This window comes from Bidens hawaiensis, unplaced genomic scaffold, assembly GCF_021521415.1.
Source record: "Bidens hawaiensis isolate Kalapana, Puna unplaced genomic scaffold, B.hawaiensis_p1.1 tig00016848_1, whole genome shotgun sequence".
In the NCBI taxonomy this organism is placed as follows: domain Eukaryota; kingdom Viridiplantae; phylum Streptophyta; class Magnoliopsida; order Asterales; family Asteraceae; genus Bidens; species Bidens hawaiensis.
Genome location: NW_027492555.1, coordinates 133,157 through 146,989, shown reverse-complemented (window position 1 = coordinate 146,989; position 13,833 = coordinate 133,157). Strand labels below are relative to the sequence as shown.

The 13,833-nt window shown below is 43.4% G+C and overlaps 1 protein-coding gene across 1 annotated transcript; it reads right to left on the bottom strand.

The window, feature by feature from the left end:
• Positions 1-11,499: 11,499 nt before the first annotated feature.
• Positions 11,500-13,395, bottom strand: LOC143552328 (putative WRKY transcription factor 29). The gene is made up of 3 exons (XM_077042584.1): positions 12,753-13,395; positions 12,532-12,645; positions 11,500-12,094 (listed from the first exon to the last, which is right to left on the bottom strand). Exons 1-3 carry the CDS (start codon positions 13,130-13,132, stop codon positions 11,590-11,592), a joined length of 999 nt encoding a protein of 332 aa, XP_076898699.1. The 5' UTR covers positions 13,133-13,395; the 3' UTR covers positions 11,500-11,589.
• Positions 13,396-13,833: the final 438 nt, after the last annotated feature.

Genomic DNA, 13,833 nt, shown 5'->3' with positions numbered 1-13,833 from the left:
TGATTTTGCAAGAGATCGACCACGGTTGCGGTCAAAACTCCCCCTACATGAAGAAGCAAATCATCCTCTTCGGAGGAGTCGGAATCAGACGAGTACGACGACATTATTTTTAAAAAAAAATTGGGAAGATGGGTTGATTTTGGGTTTTATTTTGAAGTTGTGGTGATTGATATGAGTGAAATGGGGTATTTTATAGATGAAATGGGGTATTATTTAGGTAAAAAATATATATTTTTTTTAATTTAAGATGTTCTCAACGGCTATTTCAATATTCCCAACGGCTATTTCTCTCTCTTCTCCCGCGACCAGGCTCACGCATGCCTGGATTTCCGCGCTCGCGCCCTGCTCGCGCCCCGGTGGTGTGGGGTTAGCGCCCCGAGGCGCGAGCGGAGGGGCTCTCGCGCCCAGTTAGCGCCCCACGCCCCTCAGCATAATAAGAAGTTGCAAAAATATATATACAAAATTAATTGGTTGTTAATAGTTGAAAAAAGACACTTGATTCCATTTGAACATCAACACTATTAGTGTAAAATATGTTTGACCATCCCTTTCAATTGCGATCAAAAGCGTGGCGCAAAATTCGGCGTCCCCAAACTAACGTACACACACTTTCACATTTAAAAATTCCATCTTCACCTTATGTCACTTCCACCAATAATTTCAAGATATTTTTTTATTATAATCACTATTTCATCATTTTATTCAAATAATATTAACCTTTCCCATCATCACCTCACATATATAAGGGATAATTCCCAAATTGATCCAAAATAGGAAAAAGAAAAAAAAAAGATTCTAAATGGATCCACATTCCCAAAGTAACCCATGGAATATGTACTGACCAGACGCTTTGGGAAAATAAAAGACGAGATTTGTAATCCAATCAAAAGTAGACACGTGTAAAGGTTCTTACACACGCATTTACTTGAGAATATGAACTCTTTGGTACAAATTAAATGTAAATGTGTCTACCAAGACGAAATTTAAAAAACTCAAATCTCAAGAAAAAAATATATGGACTGAACAGAGAAGAAACATTATTAAACAGTCTGTTTTCTAAAAAGTGGATTTAGTTAAAAATCTGGTCGGAACAGACGATATTTTTGAAAATCTCGTCTGGTGTGTAAGAACCTTTACACATGTCTACTTTTGATTGGATTACAAATCTCGTCTTTTATTTTCCCAAAACGTCTGGTCAGTACATATTCCATGGGTTACTTTGGGAATGTGAACCCATTTAGTATCATTTTTTTTTCTCTTTCCTATTTTGGATCATTTTGAAATTATCCTCATATATAAACACAAATGCCACTTGTCTAACACAACATATCATTAATTAAACAACAAAATTATACATGAAATGCCAATATCACTAACGGGATACATTGAACTGACAATATCGATAAATAAGTAAATAACATAACTCAATTGAATGTGTTAGAAATAAAATAATTACAAACCATTTTGGAGGGAAAGTGACAATCATGTGGATATGTTGTAATAATGACATATATATGTGATTATATTAATTGTAAATCAACACAATTTATTGCTAAACACTAGGATATTTTAATCACATTATATTGTAACTTGTAATATAAATGAATTTGAATTAGTCATGGACTTTCCCTCTACACATTAACTAATGTTATTAAATACCTTCTTATTAATAAAAAACAAAGATAGTGAAGAGGTAGGTCCCAGCAGAGCCCAGTTGGACCCGCAAGACTCACCTTGAAGAGAGACGTCTGCGCAGAAACCAACTGGATCCGCAGGACCCACCATGCTCAGAGACGTGACGTCCTTACGCGCAGTACGCAAGCTGTTCCCGCAGGAAATGCCTCCCAATGGTGAAGGACTCTGCCTGTTCCCGCAGTTGCGGATACAAGCCATCAGGGAAGGCCACCCGCGCAGCAAGGCTACACGCACAAGGCACTTAGCTCTCAATCACTCAGTGTCACCTGAAGGAATGAGCAAAGCCGGGATCAATCCCGCACAAAGGCGGGAGGGGGAATACTCCCGCCCAAAAGCCAGTCCGTACGATACGGGAAGATCTCCTGTACTGTACCTGACGAGGTATGGGCAAAAGATCTGACCAAAGATACGACAGCTTATTGACAACAGTATGGCGAGCAGCATGCTCTTGTACTGTATGTCACTATTAGCCGCTGCCTACTCACCAACTCCTGTCATACCACGTGCGTAGCAGGCAGTTGGTGGAAAAGGAATAGTACACAGCAGGCCTGGTCACTGTCAGCCGCTGCCTACCCATCAACTACCAGCAGGGCACGTGCGTAGGCCACAGTTGGTAGAACAGGAATACTATTCAGCCGGCCACACCTCCTTGGAAACCTACCTTCGGCTATAAATACCCCAAATGGTATGATCATCTCATCTTATCATATCTTATCACATTATCATCATATTATACCTGATATCTGCTCTAGCAATCTCTTAATATACATTTATATTTAAAGAGCAATCTAGTCTGATTCTCACGCCGGATGGTGGTCACAAGGAGGAACCCCCCCCCCTTCTCAGTGACGAGCTCACGGTGTCTGTTTTGCAGGTTATCAGAAGAACCATCTTTGCCGGGTCTAACCCCTCGTGGGAAACATCTATCTAACCCCCAGGTTACCCGTAATCTGCCCGGGGTCGAGTTAGTGTTTCTTCATTGGCGCCATCCGTGCATAAAAGCTAGAACATTTCTTTTCAGTTTTTTCAAACTTCTGGAAAGATGGTTAAAGAAACTCCGGTAACCACAACCCCAGCTACTGGGGGGAATACCGGCTACACAGTCTTTACAAACACTACCCCGGTTACCCAAGCCGGGGCAAGTGAAGTAAATTTTACGAACACTACCCCAGTTACCCAAGCTAGGGCAAGTGCAGTAAATAATCGCTCACTGGGATTCACCGATACCCAGTTAGAGAAACGAACAAGACTCCCCCGCCAAACACTCGATGAAGTTAAGGCATGGGCGGAGTCACGTCAGAAGGAATTCCAAGCTGAGTTGGACGAACGCTTGCGTTCCGTCCAACAGGCTGACGAATTCGAAGAATACTTGGACGATGACTCGGAGGAATCCAACACCGACGCAAACCCTCGCCATAGGGCAAAAGGGAAGCGTAAGGAAACAGACTCCCAACCGAGAAGGCGTTTTGGAGAAGCCTTCAAACCAAAAAACACAGGTGGAAATCCACGTGACTTCTCCAAAATATTTAGACCAACTGTTGCAAATGCGGGAACGTCCAAATTTGCAAGGGACACTGCGGAAGCAATCGCCCCAAAAAGTGCCAAACAGATGTCCAACATCGGCACTTATGATGGTATATCTGATCCAGACGATCATTTGAACAGATTCATAGCAGGGGCGACCGTCAGCAATTGGACGGAACCTACGTGGTGTTACATGTTCCAAATGACGCTTGTTGGGCCAGCTAGAGCGTGGTTCGATCGTCTACCGGTCAATCACATCTACGACTGGGCAGACTTCCAACAGAAGTTTAGCCAACACTTCAGCCAACAACGAAAGTATACCGAGGAGCAATGGACAATCCTCAAATGCATTCGAGAAGAAGATGAATCTTTGCTAGACTTCATCACTCGCTTCAACTCAAAGAAGCTAAGTCTGGGTAATATCAGCGAAGATCTTGTTCGCGCTGCTTTCATCCAGGGCGCGAATGACCCAGAGCTCATCCGCACCTTAACGGGTAAAGATGGCATGCCATCCACATGGGATGCCATCATGACAGCAGCAAAACGCTTTGCGGAAACGGAGAAGCAACTGGGTAGAGATCTCCCACATAGCACAAACCTCTACACCCAGAAAACAAGAGAAGACAACGTCCTTACCGCCCGATTAAACAAAAAGCGGAAGCTAGGAATTTGTCAGTCAAGGGTAAACTTTGACACCTCATCCGGCTTGCAACATCGGTTAGGCGGAAGGGATAACGTACAGTCAAACCAGAACTCAAGATGGACGCCACTCACCAAAAGCGTCACCGAGATATTCGCCACTGAGGAGCTCCCATGGCCAAATGCTCCAATAATCCGACATCGTCACAATGCTGATCGGAGCAAATACTGTGACTATCACAGGACAAAAGGCCACAACACTGAAGAATGCATAGACGTGAAGGACATGGTCGAAGCATTTGTCAGAGATGGGACGCTCGCGCACCTCGTGGCGCGATGACGCTGAGCAGGCTGATGCGTGTAGAACCCCATTTGGGGAAAACACGAATAAAATTGCAGCTTCAATGTTGGAGACTACATGCTGCGTAAAGAACGAGATCCCGAATCAGGTGCATATCGGCTCGATGGCACTCCCATCCCAACAACATGGAAGGGAGCTCAATTACACAGTTTGCATGTAGATCAATTCCAAATTTGTAAAGAAATGGCCCAGAGCCACTTCTAATGGAAATGATTCTCCTTAGAACATCGACGCTGATGATTTTACATTTATACTTTTATGAATTTTCAACACTGATGCCGGTTTTCACCGCATACATAAGTGTGAAAGTCGTTGCGTGGGGAAGGCGGCAAAACCCGCATAAACCCAAAAAATGGCAAACCTTCACACAGGTCAGTTAAAGGGTAAAGTTCAGTCATCCCACTAAATGAAAGTGCCGGTCTATCCGCATGAATCATGATAGAGGAAACTGAACACTAACCTATTAACAACCGCGCGTCGAACGGTTAATTTATTCAACACGGATATGCCGGTTTTCACCGCATAATTACGTGGAAAGTCGTTGCGTGGGGAAGGCGGCAAAACCCGCATAAACCCAAAAAACGGCAAACCTTCACGTAGGTCAGTTAAAGGGTAAAGTTCAGTCATCCCACTAAATGAAAGTGCCGGTCTATCCGCATGAATCATGATAGAGGAAACTGAACACTAACCTATTAACAACCGCGCGTCGAACTGTTAATTTATTCAACACTGATGCCGGTTTTCACCGCATACATGTGTGAAAGTCGTTGCGTGGGGAAGGCGGCAAAACCCGCATAAACCCAAAAAACGACAAACCTTCACGCAGGTCAGTCATAGTTAAACTTTGGTCAACTAAATGAAAGTGCCGGTCCTAACCGCACAAATCATGAGAGGAAACCAAACCTATTGACAACCGCGAGTCGAACGGTTAACTTATTCAAAACAGAGAATTTCTAACAAAAGGATGAGGAAAACCTACACGCAGGTCAGATATAGGTAAAGTTTAGCCATCCTACTAAGTGCAAGTGACGGTCCTACCCGCACAATCACGAAAGAGAAAGCAAAACTTCAACCTATTATCTACCACGTTCAAAGGTTAACTTATCCTAAACACTTAGAAATTTCAAAAAAGATGAGGAAAACCTCCACGCAGGTCAGATGTAGGTAAAGTTTAGCCATCCTACTAAGTGCAAGTGACGGTCCTACCCGCACAATCACGAAAGAGGAAGCAAAACTTCAACCTATTATCTACCACGTTCAAAGGTTAACTTATTCTAAACACTTGGAAAATTGCTAATTTAAACTAAAGTATGCAAGTCATATAACGTTTATAAAGCAAGGAATCCAGTGAAAATAGCGGTCTTAACCGCACAAAGATTTATATTTCATAATATTCATTACAAGAATGGCCGGGTAACTACCCGCCTACAAGAAAATAAATCTATACAAGCTAAATCTATCCTAGCAGTGGGAAGGGATCTTCAGGATCAAGCTTCAGGGCCACTTCCACTTGGACCAGCACCATCAGTAGAGCGTGGCAGTTCAAGGAAAGCTTTAAGGATAGCTTGCCCATCATCAGCAGCAGCAACTTCGTTTACCTTCTCCACCACCGGATGCGGGAAGGCGGCATACTGATTCACTGCTTGGTCGTATACAGCTTCAGTATCTACATCAAATAAAGGGAAGTTGGAAGGCGGGATGCCTTTCTCAACGAACCCTAGACCAAGCAGGAAACCGGCCTTTTCCCCATCCTCATGAGAAGCGTTGAGGGCTGCGCTCATAGCATCGTCATAAGACGTCTCCGTGAAGACTCGATGCACAACCTACAAAAAAGAAAATATACAAGTATCAGAACCCTTTCTATTTACAAAGAAAAGCGTGAAGACTTGAAGCTAAACATACCTGAGACAACGCTTCTCGAAGAAGCCATTCCTTGGCAACCAGAGCCTCCTGGAGGGCAGCTTGAGCTTCGTTACGGGCGCGTTCGGCTTCACTCTTGTTGAGGTTGGCAAGCAACACTTCTTTAGCCGCAGCCTCTTCGACGCCCTTTAGCTTCCGCTCAGTGTGGTCAAGCACCCCCCTCTGGTCCAAGATCTCTTGGAGCTTTTTGGCGTCTTCCATCGCCAAGGCATCATGAGCCTGCTGGAGAGCCTCTAATTTGGCTTTAAGCTCTTCATTCTCCACGCGTAGAGGCTCAGCAACAGCTTCAGCCTTGGTGGCCCTTTCAGTTGCGTTCCTAGCAGTTTCCTTAGCCAGCCGAAGCTGTTCATTAACAGCTTGGGCAGCCTTGGAACGGGCCTCTAGACGGGCCTGAACCTCAACTTCAAGGGCCTTGAACGCCTTCTCCTTCTCCGCAGCCGCGGCGGAGAGCCTCCTATTCTCCTCCCGGACAGCCCGCGCCTGAGCTACTTCTTTAATGCGAGCTGCTTTTAACTTGTCGTTTTCACGACAAAGCAGCTCGACGCGCGGCTGCATCCGGGCCAGGAGAACCCGAAGCTCATTGGGTAGCCTACCCTCCTGGTAGCTAGCCATGGCTTCCCCCAACGCACCACTGGGAGCAGCGTGACGAGCCCACTCCACGCACTCCACAGGTGTGCGAAGGGTTGTTCCTCGGCGAATGTTCCATCGTGGAACATACACTTCATTGGAATCCGACACTGCAAAAAACAAAGAGCAGTTAGGAAAAGATAAATATATATATATAATAGGCCAAAAGAACCCTACGCACCTGTAGGGTCAATAACAGGCCGATAGCCGCCAAACCCATCACCTGAACCCAAGGGAAATCCATCCAACAGGTCGGGCAGATGGGAAGGAGGCAGAGGTTGGCGATAAGCCCCATGCATACCTGAAGGATCGGCCGTCGTTGCCGATGACGGAGGAGGCATGGTAACAGCCGCCGCGGTCGCCGCTGCGGAATCCGCAGCAAAAGTAACCGCCGGCTCAGTGAAACATGCGGTAAAAATGGCACTGACAGCCGGCGGTGACGTCATCACAGCTGGAACAGTCGGCTCAACGAAGTGAGCAACTGAACCAGCGGAAGCAGGCGCAGGCGCAGCCGCCTGGGTCGTCGCCTCAGGTAGGCTGACCAAGCCTACCGTCATGGGCGGAGGGGTACCCCTCTGCGCTCCACCCTGGAATGCGTCAACATCCACGCCTGCACAAAGAAGATAAGTGTTAATGATGGAAAACTATGAAGTTAAAAATAAAGTTTGTACTTACGGGTTTTCTTGAGCCTGAAAGTGCGGACAGGCGGGGACGAACCCGATGGAGCCGGCCTCTTTGCGCCTCTCACCGTCGTCATCCGGGGCTCTCCGGAGGTGACAGTCGCAGCCTCCGGAGCAGTGGTCCTATCACCACCCGGGTTCCCCGCCACCTCCTCGCTCTCGGCCTCTGAGTCAAACCGAGGCTCCGGATCGGTAGTGGAGGCCACCTTCTCCTTTCCCTTCCCGCCGGCAGCCTTCTTCTTCCTCACCAACGGAGGACCATCTGCGGATTCCTCATCAGAACATAAGATTAGAGGAATTCCAGCAGAGGTTTCAACATTGAGGGGTCGAGGGTTGAATAACGCCTTACCTGGCCGCCTGGCGCTCAGGATCTCGTGGCCCAGCGGGTAGACCTCCACGAACCGATCCGCCGTTTGTTATAGGATGGGCAACTCGTTCTCATCTAGAGCACGAGTACCCATCCGAGCAGGACTGTCAGCCTCCCGCGGGTACAGGAGCGACTGCAAGTCGTTCCCCTCTGAAGTAAAAGAAAAGCAGTTAGAAGACAAACCTATATAAACAAAGTAAACAGAGCATACCGTAAGGAACAGAGTTCGAACCGTATTCAAGGACGATTGGGATCTTTTGCGCATCCGCATCCTTCCACACCCGGCTCATCCCGAGCATCACCATCCCGGACTCCGCAAACCGGTAAACCGGAGATTGGACTCGGGATATCCTCGAGAACCATTCCGCCTCCTGGTAGTTGGAGGCGTGAAGGCTGGGAAGTGCTTGCCCATTCTTGAACTTCATGGCAAGAGGGATGGCGCGAGCGGAGATAAAGAAGAACTCCCGCTTCCACGAGCGAAGACTGCGCTCGGTTGCGCAAATCTTAAAACCCTTAATCCGGGTTATCAGCGTGTACCACCCCTGGATGCACCTCCAAGAGTAGAAGGTCATCAGGCGGTCAACGAAGGGCTCAATGCCCAGAATCCGGCACGCCCACTCGAAGTGGCGAATCTTGGCGATCGCCATCGGGTGCACCTCGGTCAGGTGCACACCGTGCCTCTCTAGGACACGGTACACAAACTTTGTCAATGGGAACCTAAGATTCCCATAAACAAAGAATGCAGCATAAACCCCGATCTTGCCTCTGGGGGCATCATACACCGTCTGATGGGGTTCAGGAAACTCAGGCTCGAGAGACTCGAGCATGAACTTCCTGACGACGTACTGATACAGATCGACAGGCAGAGCACACTGGCACTCGCCAGCAGTACTCTTGTCATCGGCGAACACCCCAGCCTCCTGGGCTGTAGATTCGAGATCACGAGAAGACATCTTGCAGATGAAAGAAGACAACGATTTCAAAAGAATGCTTGCCTGAAAAGGTGAGTATTCGCCGGAAATCGTTAAAGATGAAGAGAAGTGAAAGTGTGGATTACAAAGAACCCTCTCCCCCTTTATATACTAATCGCAATTAATGCGATGCATTTAATGCGGAAGAGAGAGAAATCGAAGGTGCAATGAAACTATGACACGTGGCAAAAAGCAAGCTAGCAACAGCTGTTGAAAGGACGCGTACCATTAATTTCGCAGCCACGCGCTCGAAAAATCGCGCCCACGCGCCTGAAAAAGCGTCTGGAATGACCATGTACTGTCACGTCACCATAACTTCCTGCACGTCCTGACACAGTCAGAAGAAACCGTCGCATGACGTTTCAGAGGTTTGGACTGTTCTTATCCTTTCACCAACTCTTCGAATTTCAAAAAAATTCAAAAGGATTCAAAAGTAAGCGGGAAAATACCCCTTACCTTGGCAACCAAGTAACCATAAGACGGATGCGGGTACAGTGTTAAGGCAAAACCCTTCACATACCTAGCACCCGCAGGGAATGGACGCCAGGAATACCTTGGAAGTAAAGTAACCATAAGACGAGCGCGGGTACAGTGTCAAGGCAAAACCCTTCACATACCTAGCGCTCCGCAGGGAATTGAAACCAAGAAGGATCTTCTGGGCAATGCTTGCGGAAACGGAAATAACATCCCCGCATAGCGGGAACGTCGAGAACTACATTGTTTGAAGCTCTAGGATGGAATTGGTGGTTTTAACATAATTGATCACTATGTTCAAAACTACCAAAACCTCATGGAGAATCCACACAAGTGGGACTCAACGCTCCTGACTTGCGAGGAGGTTACAGACCTACCCGCATCATACCCAAAGATCAAGCAGGAAAGTCGGGAATTTCTGCAAGTGACAAGGACTTCCGCGGGAAGAATCCCCATGGAAAACCTTAAAACTAAACCCTTTTCAAAACCTTTTGCTTAAGTCCAAAAGTTCACATCACTTTATTAAACATTCATGAGAAGAACATTGGACTGTGGGGACTTGAAGAGGTAGGTCCCAGCAGAGCCCAGTTGGACCCGCAAGACTCACCTTGAAGAGAGACGTCTGCGCAGAAACCAACTGGATCCGCAGGACCCACCATGCTCAGAGACGTGACGTCCTTACGCGCAGTACGCAAGCTGTTCCCGCAGGAAATGCCTCCCAATGGTGAAGGACTCTGCCTGTTCCCGCAGTTGCGGATACAAGCCATCAGGGAAGGCCACCCGCGCAGCAAGGCTACACGCACAAGGCACTTAGCTCTCAATCACTCAGTGTCCCCTGAAGGAATGAGCAAAGCCGGGATCAATCCCGCACAAAGGCGGGAGGGGGAATACTCCCGCCCAAAAGCCAGTCCGTACGATACGGGAAGATCTCCTGTACTGTACCTGACGAGGTATGGGCAAAAGATCTGACCAAAGATACGACAGCTTATTGACAACAGTATGGCGAGCAGCATGCTCTTGTACTGTATGTCACTATTAGCCGCTGCCTACTCACCAACTCCTGTCATACCACGTGCGTAGCCTGCAGTTGGTGGAAAAGGAATAGTACACAGCAGGCCTGGTCACTGTCAGCCGCTGCCTACCCACCAACTACCAGCAGGGCACGTGCGTAGGCCACAGTTGGTAGAACAGGAATACTATTCAGCCGGCCACACCTCCTTGGAAACCTACCTTCGGCTATAAATACCCCAAATGGTATGATCATCTCATCTTATCATATCTTATCACATTATCATCATATTATACCTGATATCTGCTCTAGCAATCTCTTAATATACATTTATATTTAAAGAGCAATCTAGTCTGATTCTCACGCCGGAGGGTGGTCACAAGGAGGAACCCCCCCCCCCTCTCAGTGACGAGCTCACGGTGTCTGTTTTGCAGGTTATCAGAAGAACCATCTTTGCCGGGTCTAACCCCTCGTGGGAAACATCTATCTAACCCCCAGGTTACCCGTAATCTGCCCGGGGTCGAGTTAGTGTTTCTTCAGATAGGATCTTTTTGTATGTCACCTAAAATTGCTAGTTGCATTTCAATACCTTTAAAAAATAAATTATTCCAGTATAAGAAAATAAAGAAAAGGCAACCATGTATACTCTATCAACCATGTATACTCTATACAAAATTCTTCTTGTACCCTAAAAGGGGTAAAAGGTAAAAAAAAACCAATGCTATTGTTTATTAAGTCACACTGGCCTGGATGAATTTGTTTTAGCCGTATAAGTTACGACATGCATGTCGGATACTAGTCTAAACTAGTAAATTGCACCTGTGGTATTTGTACCGGATTTTAAAATTTTATATATTTTTGAAAACATTTTCTTTCTAAAATCTTAATTAATGGTAATACTCCAATCTCTTTATATTATATAATTCATACTTCATATTTTGTTACTTTGTTTGTTAGTGATGTAAATCCATAAAGAAGCATTAATTACAAGAAGATAATTATTTTTTTAGACTTTATATCAAGCATTACAAATGGTATGTTCTTTGCATAATAATATAGCGACGTAATATTTGACATCACAAACTTTAAATAATTCATTATGAATCTAATTAAATTCTATTAAATTGTTTGAAATTTTTTGCCGTGTTTATGGAGTATAACATTTACATTTTTTATAGATTACATATATTGACAATATGTTAACATAAAATCATAAAACAAAAATTTTATTCTAAAAGAAAAACTCTCTAAATTTACAAATCAAAATAATTTGAAAAAAAAAAAACAACAAACACTTATACTAGGATCAATCAAGATCGATGCTAGCAAAACACATGATGATCAGGAAATTGTTTGCTTGAGGAATAATAATTAGATGAAGACTCCATTTTGTACCCTCCTAAATCATCCAAACCCTCAAAGAAATCATCACCAAAAACCATATAATCTTCATCGTTGATTACCGGCATCATCATTTGTCCTTGATCGTCACATTTGTTGTATAACGTTGTCTCTTCTTTGATGTTTGATTGCCGGAAGATTTCATCTTCGATAGATGAAGTTGAAATGGTTGTTGGAGAATGAAAAGGCGACCCTTTTGATTTTGTGACTTTTGTGACAATTTTATCAACATCGTTATTAGTGGGACTCTTTGGAGTAGGTTTGAACCGATTGCGGTTGATTCCAGCTAACGAATTACGTCTAGTTGGTTGTGGGTGGTTGTGATCCGCGGTGTAGGTTAGAATGTAGATGCTTGAATCAGTGCAACTTTGATCCACTTGTCTCCTTGCCATACAACCTTTTGAACTGCTACATCTATAATAACTTCTGTAGAATTTAAACAATAATAATTAGCATCACAACCAATACTAAAAATAGTCACCAAATTTTAGTCATAAAAAAAGTGACAAATGTTAATTCACTTGTAGTGACATACTTTGCATGTGTTATAAACAAACGAAAACTAGATCTCCTTAGGCAGAAAGATTATTACGAAAATCATCTTGATGAATAATACTTTATGCGTGTGTGGAATGACTGAAAATGAATTCTTCATGTTGAACAGATGAAAAACAAAGATCCGGAGATTACACTAAAATGAAAGGATTTATAATAAAGATAACGAACTATTAACGATTATAAAACGATAATAACACATTCTAATATTCAAACTAGAGATATAACTATAATAAATAATTAGTAACCAACCTTAAAAAATCATAAATCAAATAACAAAGATTTATACAACAATAACATGAATATACCTTGGATACATTGAGCCTTTGATTGGTTTTTGACCATATTTACGCCAAGCCCATGGATCTGAAGACAAACCAGCTGCTGTTACTTGAACCACCACCCTCTTTTGTTGATTCTTCCTATTCACACACAAAAATGTCATTAATATTATGTTCACAGAAATAATATTATCACATGTAGGGTTTGTGTGTAATTCAAGAAAAAACAGTAGTCACAAAAAGCTCACCTTTTTTTGAGCTTTGGTGCAATTTGAGATGTGTTGGAAGTAGACCCACTAAAATTCTTGATTTGTTGTTCTTGATCATACCGAATATCTTGATCCGAATCGAGATAACGATGAATATCATTAGTAGCAGTAGCAGTAGCAGTAGAAGTAGCAGTAGCAGCATAAGTAACTGGATTATAAAACGGCTTGTAAAGCTGGTTTAATTCATCAGTAACATTTGTTGTTGCAAGATCATGTTCATGTTGATTATCAAAGAGGTGAGGGTAACAAAAGAGAAGAGCTTGATCATATTCTTGCTTAATATCAATGGGTCCAAAGTGATCATCATGAAGATGTTCTTTATTAGGTCTAATGATGGCTTGTAAACCCCATTCAGCCATTGTTATGATTTTGTTGAAGATGGTGTGTGTATAATGGATTAATAGAATAGAAGGTGGTGACCTTTTTATAAGTGAATGAATAATTTTGTGTGTTAGGAAACATGTAAGAAGGTAGGTTTATAATGAAATATTTAGAAGCAAGTGTGGACAAGTGGGATGTTGACTTTTATGGTAAGTCAAGGGTTGGACAAAAACGTAACACGGCATGCGGTTTTACTCGCTTCTCAAACTCAAGCTTGACTGGACTTTTGCATGCTTTTTTTGCTTCTATTTTAAATACCAGTTATGGAAAATATTATTATTAATATTATTATTATTATGAAGAGTTTTAGAATTTTATTATTTATATACTATAAGTCGTATATTAAGTACTATGAAAATTGTAGGAGTACCGAGTACGTAATGAAACAAATTATGGGTTTTAGGTTTTTATAATTATTATTTTTTAATTATAAACGCTAAATTAGTTAATTCGGTTATTTTAAAGATTGTTTGATTATATATTGTTAATGTTAATTGCTGGCTTTGAAGGTGGGTTGCTAGCTTAAAACTAACTTCAATTAATAAGTCTAATTAATGATATCAAGAGTATAGTAATATATTAACAATTATTTTATTTCATGAACTAGAAAATTCTACAACTAATATAATACTAAGAAAAGTTATATAAAAAACGATTTGGACAATAAAATGTTGTTTAT

Bases quoted from the DNA above. Each gene is read 5' to 3' on its own strand.
- LOC143552328 (XM_077042584.1), bottom strand. From the start codon at position 13,132: ATGGCTGAATGGGGTTTACAAGCCATCATTAGACCTAATAAAGAACAT. The intron at 12,646-12,752 runs GTGAGCTTTTTG...GTGTGTGAATAG, and splicing joins GCACCAAAGCTCAAAAAAAG to GAAGAATCAACAAAAGAGGG. The intron at 12,095-12,531 runs GTATATTCATGT...TAAATTCTACAG, and splicing joins AAAGGCTCAATGTATCCAAG to AAGTTATTATAGATGTAGCA.